Genomic DNA, 10,920 nt, shown 5'->3' with positions numbered 1-10,920 from the left:
TTATTTTTGGTTTTATTTTGAAAAAGACAAATGAACGAATGACACATGGATTATAAACAAATGACAGTTTTATGTCTCTCTTTACTGTTTGACAGGGATCAAACTGGTCAAAAAATAGGGACACCTGGGACATTTTTGTGTAAAACTGGAATAAATAAGAACGTCTGGTCACTATAGTCTTGAAAATAAATGAACTAATATTAACGATTTATTGCTCAAACATGCACAAATCACTCCAGAAACAACTTTGAGAGGGGAAAAGAGAAAAAGAAACAACCGTAACACGATTAAAAACTCAGAAAATTCGATTTGCATAATGGGGCTACTTAAGAATGATTAATCCATTTGCAGCAGCACAATCTGGCCGGCGTGTTTACCTTGGGCGTTCGTTATCAGGACTGTGTTGACTCCCGTGGGTTTGGTTCTTTTAATCAAGCGGTGGTTCCATCTGGACCCACCTCGGCCGCGGGTTATAAAAATCAGACGTCTCTCCGTGTCGCTCCGCTCCTGCACGTTGCTCCTGACCCGATCCGCACCGCCACACTGACGCCGCTCATCCTCCTCATCCGACGCCATGTCCGACGCCGGCGCTCCCGCTCCCGCTCTCCCGACCGCGATGTGCGCCATCATGAAGGTGTTCGACACGTACGCCGCCAAGGAAGGGGACGCGGGGAAGCTGTCCAAGAACGAGATGAAGGAGCTGATCCAGGCAGAGCTCAGCCCGATGATCAAGGTACAGTAACGAACGTCGAGCTCTACGACAAAAAAGACAGAAAGTAAAAACAAAACCCGATCCAATCCGTGTATCGTTCTTATAAAATAAAATTTTCTTCATTATTTGTCTCCCCAAAACCAAAATGAAAAAACAGATAATGATTTGTTTTTTTTTTTCAGTTTTTTTATTTTGTGTTTTAAATGAAAAATGTAAAAAACGGATAACAGACTGAAAACCAGGTCTAAACCAGGACTAAACCAGGACTAAAACAGGACTGAACCAAGACTGAACAAGGACTAAACCAGGACTGAACCAGGACTGAACCAGGACTAAACCAGGACTAAACCAATTCTAAACCAGGACTGAACCAATACAAAACCAGGTCTAAACCAGTATTAAACCAAGACTGAACCAGGTCTAAACCAAGACTAAACCAGGACTAAAACAGGACTGAACCAGGACTGAACCAGGACTGAACCAGGACTAAAACAGGACTAAACCAGGTCTAAACCAGTATTAAACCAAGACTAAACCAGGTCTAAACCAGGACGGAACCAAGTCTAAACCAGAACTAAACCAGGTCTAAACCAGTATTAAACCAGTATTAAACCAAGATTAAACCAGGTCTAAACCAGGACTGAACCAAGTCTAAACCAGGACTAAACCAGGACTAAACTAGTCTCAGTCTCGGTCCTGGTCACAGTCCTAGTTTCAGTCCCGGTCTGGTTCCGGTCTCAGTCCTGATCACTCGACAGTCTACGCGGGCACAGACCTTCAGGCTTTTTCTTTGTGATTTTCCTGTGTTTTACTGATTTCTGTGTAAACTCTGCACACCTGACTGGGTGACAGGTGCATTGGAGGAGAGGCACTGAGGCTGCGTTCAGACTGCAGCCTGAAGTGACCCAAATCCGATTTTTTGGCCCCATGTGACCTGTATCTGATCTTTTAATGACAGTCTGAACCACACAGATCCAGTTTTTTTCAAATGTGACCCAGGACACTTGGATATGTGCTCCTGAAACTGATACATATCTGATCTTTTGACATGTGACTTCAGTCTGAACGGCCAAAGCGCATTCATTCGACCTACACGTTATCAACAAGCCACAAATGTACACAAACGTTCTTCTTGTCATACAAAAATTGTTGGAAACTCTTGGCTCCGTCTCCACATCCAAATGTTCCTTTCAACGGACTGTCCCACAAAACACCACGACCAAAAACCTCGTCCTTCTCCTTCTCAATCTCCTCCTTAAAACAAGTAAGTTGTTCATGTTCTGGCTCCGGTACGAGAGGAACTTTAAAATCTCCAGGTGCTCGATGCTGCGTCCATGTTTGGACAACTTCCGTAAACACAGAGACGCTCGCTGCGGTTGACGTCGTCGTGTCTCCAGTGTCACATGTGGGACACTTTTGGGCCGTTTAATGTTCACACTGGAGTCACATACAAGTCACATTTAACTGGAAATGTGAACGACCTCGCAAAAACATTGGTTTTCACAAAAAAAATCTGAACTGAGCGTTAAGCCCTGCAGCCTGAACATAGCCTTAGCTATTTAAAAAAAAAAAAAAAAACTCTCACACACTGTGTCCCTCTTGATTTTTCTTTCATTGATATGACATTTCCATCCCTCAGACCTTCCTCAGGTAGGTCTGATTCCTGAAAAGTCGCACCAAAAAAAGTAAAAACCAAGAGTGAGACAGTGTGTGGGAGTTTTTCTTTAAAAAACAACCTGTATTTTACTGCAACAAATTAAAATTTATGTCTCGCTTTACTGTTGGCAGGGATCAGACTGGTCAAAAAATAGTGACACCTGGGACGTTTCTTGTATAAAACTGGGACAAATCAGTGGTTTTGTATAAATCTGCTGGGACAGGAGACACAGGGTCAAAACTGGGACTGTCCCGGGTAAATAGGTACATCTGATCACCCTAAACTAACTCCAAATTTGCCTTTGTAGCCGCCGTCCTTATTGAGCTTCGTTTGACTGAAGATAGACGCTACGGGTGACGTCGCGCTTGCTTAGTCCACTTTTCTTTTCTTTTTTTCACGATGTTTACCAAACCAGAGGGCTAACACATATGAACTTCTGTCACCAGGACGCACAAAACCCGGATCAGGTGGAGGAGCTGTTTAAATGCATGGACGCCAACGGAGACGACCAAGTGGACTTCACCGAGTTCATGATCGCTCTGGCCGTGTTCACCTGCATCTGTCACGGGAAGGACACGGACATCAACAAATGCAAGTGAGACACCGCGCCGCATCCCGGGACAACACGGTCTTGGACAACACAGTCTTGTAGCGCACGTTTCATGGTGTTGTTAATAAAAAAAATTGCTATCCTGTACGTAATGTTCCTGTGTGGATTATTAAGATTTTTTTTTTTGGTAGAGTTTGTTGCTTGAAGTTTTTAGGTCCTAGTACTAGATGGATTACTTGGTAAACATGCACATTGGCCACGTTTACATGATGTTTTTTAATTCCGAATTACATCGTTTGGAGTTAAATTGGAGTTTACATAGAAATAATAATTCCGAATTGAGGTGTACATGGAAAACTCGTTAAATCGCCTTTATTTAATTCAGCGTCCGGGAGTGGAAAAGGTTCTGATCGGACAGGGACACCAACGTATTTACGTCGACCGGAAGAAAACACTTCACTTCAGCTGCTACCGGCTTTTTTGTCATCTCGGTTTGTCGTTACTCCACGGACACAAACACGATCCAGACTTTTTTCTCGGGGTCTGTTTACACTAGAACGTTAATTGCGGGTAAAAAACGGGAAAATATTTTATGGGAAGTGCCTTTCATTTAGACGGTAACTGCGTTTTTGGGGATTAAAAACGCAAAAATCTGAAACCACCCTGTATATGGACTGAACCAGGACTAAACCAGGTCTAAACCAGGACTAATCTTGGACTAGGACTTGGACTCTAGTTCCTCCCCTCACAGAACCCTGAGCTCGTGGAGCAGAGTTTCCTCAAAGCTCGATCGGGCGTCGGCTGTTCTTCACCCTGTGGAGCGTGGAGTTCTGCGTCGGTCCTTTCGCCCGCGGTCACCCGACGGTCTACGCGGGCGCACCTCCGGGCCCGTCCTGACACTCGGAACCGTAACGATGGCGTGTGACCGATGCTGATATCGCCGTGATTTTAGTGAATTTGTATGAAGAAAAACAAAAACCCACCACTTCAATCCAGGTTAAAAAAGCATCGTGATGTGCGTTACTCACATTTGTACACAGTCAAATATTACCGTTTTTTTCTCTGTAATTACACATTATTGCGTCAAAGCAAAAAGCAACACAGTACAGGAACTTGTCACTTTTATAACGCGTTACTCAAAACACTGAGAGACATCGACCGGAAAAAAACACACACACAGCTGCTACCGGCTTTTTTGTCATCTCGGTTTTGTCGTTACGCCACGAACACAAACACGATCCAAACTTTTTTTTCAGGGCCTATTTACACGAGAACGTTAATTGCAGGTAAAAACGGCAACATATTTGATGGGAAGTGCCTTTTGTTTAGACGGTGACGGCGTTTTTGTCGACGCAAAAATCCGAAAACACCCTCCAGAGTGGAAAAATTGAACAAGTTTCACCGTAGTGTTTCTGTCTTCGCTGCCCAAGACGCAAAACTCTAGTCAGATCTGCTCACGTCGCGTACACGTTTACATCATGTACATCCTCACCGAGCGTCACCACCGAGCCGCCTGGCATGCGCACACAATCAAATTCCACACACTTTTGGGTCACCGTACGTTCGCAGATTTCCTCCCGAAAACGCTCGTCTAAACGCGGAATAAAAAGCGAAGACGCGCCGCCACTTTTGCATCTTCTGTTCCGACCGTCGTCATATAAACGTAGCCGATAATTACGAAGCAGCTGGAGAATTCTCTCGTCACGCTTCACGTCTGTCGGCGGAGGAGGAGAAAGGGAAGAGCGTCGGGAAGGGAGGAAGAAGACAAACTGAGTCGACGGCCGCTCTACCTCAGCCCACTCCCGCATCCCGCTCGCAAATCCAAAGAGACGTGGATGAAAGTCCGAGGAAAGCCAGGACTGGTGGAGCCGGGTCGAAGGGCGACACAACGACTGGGATTATTTTGAAGAAGAATAAACGTTTACATAATCGAGGAATAAATTCATTCGGCTTTAAAATCGGAATAAACCACCCACTTACTTTGGAATTAACTTTACTTTTGAATAATCGTTTTCATTTTTCATCAAACACTGTTAACACTGAACATGTACCAGTCAATTATAACCATGTGCAATTATTTTTAAGTCTATTTTTAAATTATTTTTAAGCTATTATTTGTTACCTTTTTCTGCTGTTCTGAAATAGTGCGTTGCAACACTGGAATTTCCCCACTGTGTAAAGGCGTATCTTATCTTATCTTATTAGGAATTAAGTGTTTACATGGTCTTTTTAAAGCAGAACTGTTTTTATTCAGAATTAAAACTCTCATGTAAACGCGTCAGTTCAGAACCTGCTCGGTGTGGTTATCTTCAAGCTTATCTTTAAGAGCTGGGCTTGGTCAGGACAGGAGTTTGAAAGGACAGCGCAAAGGAGGAAACCAGAGTGGAAACCAGAGGGAGAAATATGCAAACTCTGCACAGAGAAAAGGGCAGGGCCATGGAGCCGAGACCCAAACCGTCCTGGGCTTTCACAACTTCAAAAGGCCAGAGCGAAGTTTTGCCTAAACCACAGCCTCATTTCAATTTCACGTGTCTCTCAAATGCATTCAAAACAAAATGTATTACTTTATTATCGCAAGTAAAAGAAGTTATAGTCTAGAGCTTCTTGTTGAGTCCTTCATGTTGTTTTTTATTCCTTTTTTATGTTTAAGCAGCCGTGTAAACAGAGTCTTTCTAATTGAAAAAAATTGAAAAACTGGGACATCCCCGGTTTTTTGGTGGTCGGTAATAATAAAATTGTCAAACGAGTGCGTAATTAAGGAAAATTGTTAGGTAGAGACCATTTATGACAAACACGTGAGTCAATATAGTCACATTTTCTTCGTGTTTTGGTCGTTTTTAAGATGATTTTTTGACAATTTATGTCTCTCTTTACTGTTGACAGGGATCAAATTGGTCAAAAATATGGACATTTTTTTAAATAAAACTGGGACAAATTAAGTGGTTTTGGATAAATCTGCTGGGACAGGGGACACAGGGCTCAAAACCGGGACTGTCCCGGGTAAAAAGGAACGTCTGGTCAACCTACTCCAGATCCACTCGTCGTTGTACCGTTTAGTGAAAGCGCGTGGCTCTGACTGGACAGGTAAAGTTTTGGCGGCACGAAACTACTAACTAACAGAGACTTCGCACAAGCTTTATTCCTGGTCGAGCTGCAGTACAAACTATAATTTAAAAAAGCTGTTGAAAACACTGAAATCTGTTTTTACAGTATCTTTTTAGAGTGACCAGATGATCTTATTTACTCGGGACAGTCCCAGTTTTGAGCCCTGCTCTCGAATGCAAAACAGTTGGAAAGCTCATTGCGGGAGCGGGCGGGTGGCATGATAAACTTCATTCCCACAAACTAAATCTGAGTGTAAAGTAAAATATACAAATGATTCATGTTTCTATCACATATCATTTGTGCTGGATATTTTATTTGGCATTAATAAAATCATTTTAAGCAACCTGAACCTGTGGGTGTGCTCTAATCTCAGGAACATTTTAAACAATTCCTTTCCGCTTCTCTGTAAGTGAATGATCCCATTTTGCGAGATGTGTGTGGCAGCGGGATTGAAAATTACATTTCTTTGCAGGGACGGGTGGGAGCGGGACTGAAATTTCTTTCCCGCGCAGACCTCTACCCCGTGTCGCTTATCCCCGCAGATTAATCCAAAACCACTGATATGTCCCAGTTTTATACAAGAAACGTCCCAGGTGTGGCTATTTTTGACCAGTTTGATCCCTGCCAACAGTAAAGAGAGACATAAACTATAATTTTTTTTACATAAACTACAGAAAAGCTGCTTAAAAACGACCAAAACACAAAGAAAATGTGACTATACTGACTCACATGTTCGTCAATTTTATTTATTTTATTACCAACCTCCAAAGAAACGGGGATGTCCCAGTTTTTTATTTTGAAAATCTGGTCAACCTAATCTTTGTACTCAGGCAAGACAAATGTTATTGCAATTTGTACACCTCCTTTAACTCTTTCCCCCATGAAGACGACATTTGACGACCCCCCTGTTTCCTTAATGACGTGTTTTGACTCCTCCGCTGTTTCACTAAAGACGTGATTTGACGACCTTTAGAAACGGCTCGGTTTTTCACATTTAAACAGAGACTGCGGTAGGTGGAGCCACTACAACCCACACTAGACTGACCAATAGGATTCAAGGATATGTTTTCGCCGATTTTTTCCGAAGTTAATCGAAGTAGTGACGATGGTAGCTTCCGGAAAAAACACAACACGAAACACGAGCAATGGAAAGATCGCGGCGCACAGTTTTAGAAATAATGAGGAGCGGACGTGTTTTATGGATAAGTTTAGAGAAAGTGACTTTTATTGATTTCAAAGTGATGATGAAGTTGATTATAAAGTGGAAAACAGCGATAGCGATCGTATAACAGAATCGCTACAGAAAAAACGCTTATGTGGAGCTCTGCGCATGAGAAAATAGCCAAGATGACAAATACTGGACACACACTGACGGGGAAGAGTTTTATTATTATATTATAATAAGCTAAATGAGTTGAATAAATTAAATGAGTTGAATAAATTAAATAAGTTGAATAAGCTAAATGGAAAAAATGAATGAGGTGCACACAGGTGAACAACAGGTAAAAACAGGTGCACACTTGGCTCTACTGTATCTGCTGATATGAAATCTGTTTAAATACTTTGACAAAGTATATATATATATATTTTTTTATGAATATAGTACTCAGAACATGTATATATCAGATGCTGAATGTAGTTTTTTGTTTTCGATTTTGCACCTGACCAGGTAAACTCTCATTTTCAGTGAGCTGTTATACACCTGTAAATGAGTTGAATCACATTTAAACATCCAGAAATGAAGAGTTCAGAGTCTGAGGTTTCCAGAGATACAAATATGTCTGTGTTACAATTAAGTTCATGAGTGTAAAAATTAATTTATAATCACTGGTGGAAGTCTGTTTTCTTTTATGCAGTTATGCTCTATGGGCAGAACTAGTAACATATGTCTGGGTTGTTCCTAGTACAAGTCCAGGGGGGAAAGAGTTAAGGTTAGATTGATGTGGGAAACCAAAACACAAAGCATTTCTACTTGTTAATCTTAGTTATATAAGCTTCACTCAGATTTTTTTTTCCCGTTGTGTGCACAGCTACAGCCTTTATTGAAAGCATGAGTCACCCACTGCACAATCACTATGTACGTTTGCCGTTGGGCGTTTCTGCTGTTGATTCTGAGAAACAGTACCCGACGTTCACCTGCTTCTGCCTCGACACGCCTTTGTTTGGGTCTATAAATACCCCTCCTCGCTCTGCGCTCGTCTCCTCCTCGACACATTCACTCCCCGCCGTCTGCCCGCGCGTCCTCGTCTCTCCTGCAGAAATGTCTGAGCCCGGCCACGCGTCCACGATCCCGGGGGCCCTCGCCGCGCTCATGCAGGTGTTCGACCACCACGCCGCCCAAGACGAGCACGGCCCCAAAGACAAACTGAGCAAAAAGGAACTGAAGAAGCTGATAGAGACGGAGCTGACGTGTATGGTCGAGGTGAGGAGACTTGATTTTAAACCGTTAACCTTTTATGCACACAGTATTCTGCAAAATAAAAAGATATCTGCAAATGTTGGGTCTCAGATGACGTCAAAACTTCCTACAGTTTACAGTTTAAAGTAACGTAATCGAGTAATCTGATCCGGGAGTATGACGTCATCATATCCTCGAATGTGGCTTGAATTCTGAATCTGTTTTATTTAATTTAATTTTTCAATCAACTTTTCAGCTTTTTTTTAAATAAGTGTAGCTCTTTTTTTTTCACTTGAGCTTGAAATTTGATTACGTAGAAACACTGTACGTAGTAAAGTACATTGTGAAGTAATGATTGATGTGTGAATACTCAGTAGTATTTTATTGTAATAGAAACTCGTTTACACCTCTTGTGAAGGTCCATTGTTGTATTTACTATAATGTACTTTGCAAGACTTAACTTTAATTTACTTTAAAAGACTTTACTATGAAACACTTTACTATATGTTTACTTTATGAGACATTACTAAAATTTACTTTGAGAGACTTTACTAAAATTTTACTTAGCAAGACTTTACTATATGTTTATTTTTACAAGACTTTATTAAAATTTACTTTCTGAGACTTTACTGAAATTTACATTGTGTGAAGTTACTGTAATTAAATTTGCGAGACTTTAAGAGATTTTACAAAAATTTACTTTGAAAGACTTTACTATGTAACACTTTACTAAAATTTACTTTATAAGACTTTACTATAATTTACTTTGTGAGACTTTACTAAAATTGACTTTGCAAGACTTTACTATACAACGCTTTACTATAATTTACTTTACGAGATTTTACTAAAATTGACTTTGCAAGAATATATTAAAATTTACTTTATGAGACTTTACTGAAATTACATTGTGGGACTTTACTATAGTTTACTTTGCAAGACTACTATGCCACGCTTCACTATAATTTACTTTACGAGACATTAATGTAATTTACTTTGCGAGACTTTACTAAAATTTACTTTGAAAGACTTGATAATGTAACACTTTACTATAATTTACTTTATAAGACTTTACTATAATTTACTCTGAGACTTTACTAAAATTTACTTTTCAAGACTTTACAAGACTTTACTAAAATTGACTTTACAAGACTTTACTATAATTTACTTTTTGGGACTTTACTACAGTTTCCTTTGCGAGACTTTACTAAAATTTACTTAGCAAGACTTAACTAAAATGTACTTTACGAGACTTTACTATGCAACACTTTACTCTATTTTACAAGACTTTACTATTCTTTACTATAATTTACTTTGCAAGACTTTACGATAATTTACTTTATGAGATTTTACAAAAATTTACTTTGCAAGAATATACTAAAATGTACTTTCCGAGACTTTACTACAAGGTCCTTTATGAGACTAAGTTTACTTTTTGAGACTTTACAAATATTTACTTTGAGACTTTTCTAAAATTTACTTTCCGGGACTTAAACCATAATTTACTTTACAAGACTTTACTAAGATTTAATTTACAATCATTCAGTCAATCATTTTAAAGACTTCACTGTAATTTACTTTGTGAGACTTGTCTGTAATTAATTTTGTGAGACTTCACTGTAATTTACTTGCCGAAATTTTAATTTACTTTACGGGACTTTTCTTTAATTTACACTGCAAGACTTAATGTGACTGGACTCTGATTTTTACTCAATTTTCCCCTGTTACTATTTTGTGAATATTAATGTAAATCCTGATTTTGACAGAAAGGAGACGATGCCAAGTTGAACGAGATGTTTTCCTTCATGGACATGGACGGGGACGGGCAGGTGGACTTCGAGGAGTTCATGATGGTGCTGGCGTGTTTCGCCTGCATCTGTCACGGACGCGAGTACGAACTGAAAGCTGCAAAGTGAACGCACCGAGCTTTTACACTAGTGTTTGTCGTGGAAATTGTATGATGCTGCCAAATAAAAAAAATAATCTAAAATATTTTCAAGATGGAGTTGTTATTGTGTGTAAAAAGTTAAATACAGTACTGCACATGACATAATAAATAATATAATAAACAGTATTGGGGAGTAACAGATTACATGTACCGGAGTTACGTAATCAGAGTACAAATTATGAGTAACTGTATTCAGTTACAGTTACTGTTTCAGTGAGTGGTAATTGGATTACAGTTACTTGGTTGAAATAAATGGATTACACAGAGGTATTTTACGGTTTTCATTACAAATGAGCCTTCATGTTATAAACCTTTAACCTGCACCAGCGTCTTTCCTACGACTTCTGTCTTGGTTCATGTCTTGCTGGGCACTGTCCCTGTACAAATTAAATGCAAACCTTACCATACCAGGAAGTACGCCGTTAGCATGCTAGTTCTAAAAGTTGTGGAAGTTGTGGCTGTGGAGTTTAGGATGCTCTGAATGCATAAAGTACTTGAGAAAAAACTCTGGAGGACTGACGACTGTTTAAAACGAAGTAGTTCTGTTTGTCAC

The 10,920-nt window shown here is 40.1% G+C and overlaps 1 protein-coding gene across 1 annotated transcript; it reads left to right on the top strand.

Annotated features, from left to right (window-relative positions):
• The first annotated feature begins 8,074 nt into the window (after window positions 1-8,074).
• LOC110173726 (protein S100-A1-like) lies at window positions 8,075-10,411 on the top strand. The gene is made up of 2 exons (XM_020939740.2): window positions 8,075-8,446; window positions 10,186-10,411. The coding sequence occupies exons 1-2, from the start codon at window positions 8,075-8,077 to the stop codon at window positions 10,333-10,335; spliced, it is 522 nt and encodes a 173-aa protein (XP_020795399.2). The 3' UTR covers window positions 10,336-10,411.
• The last annotated feature ends 509 nt before the right edge of the window (window positions 10,412-10,920 follow it).

This window comes from Boleophthalmus pectinirostris, unplaced genomic scaffold (genome assembly GCF_026225935.1).
Source record: "Boleophthalmus pectinirostris isolate CB_2022bp ecotype Guang Dong unplaced genomic scaffold, ASM2622593v1 HiC_scaffold_20, whole genome shotgun sequence".
Classification (NCBI taxonomy): domain Eukaryota; kingdom Metazoa; phylum Chordata; class Actinopteri; order Gobiiformes; family Gobiidae; genus Boleophthalmus; species Boleophthalmus pectinirostris.
This window is presented reverse-complemented; position numbering and strand designations above follow the sequence as displayed.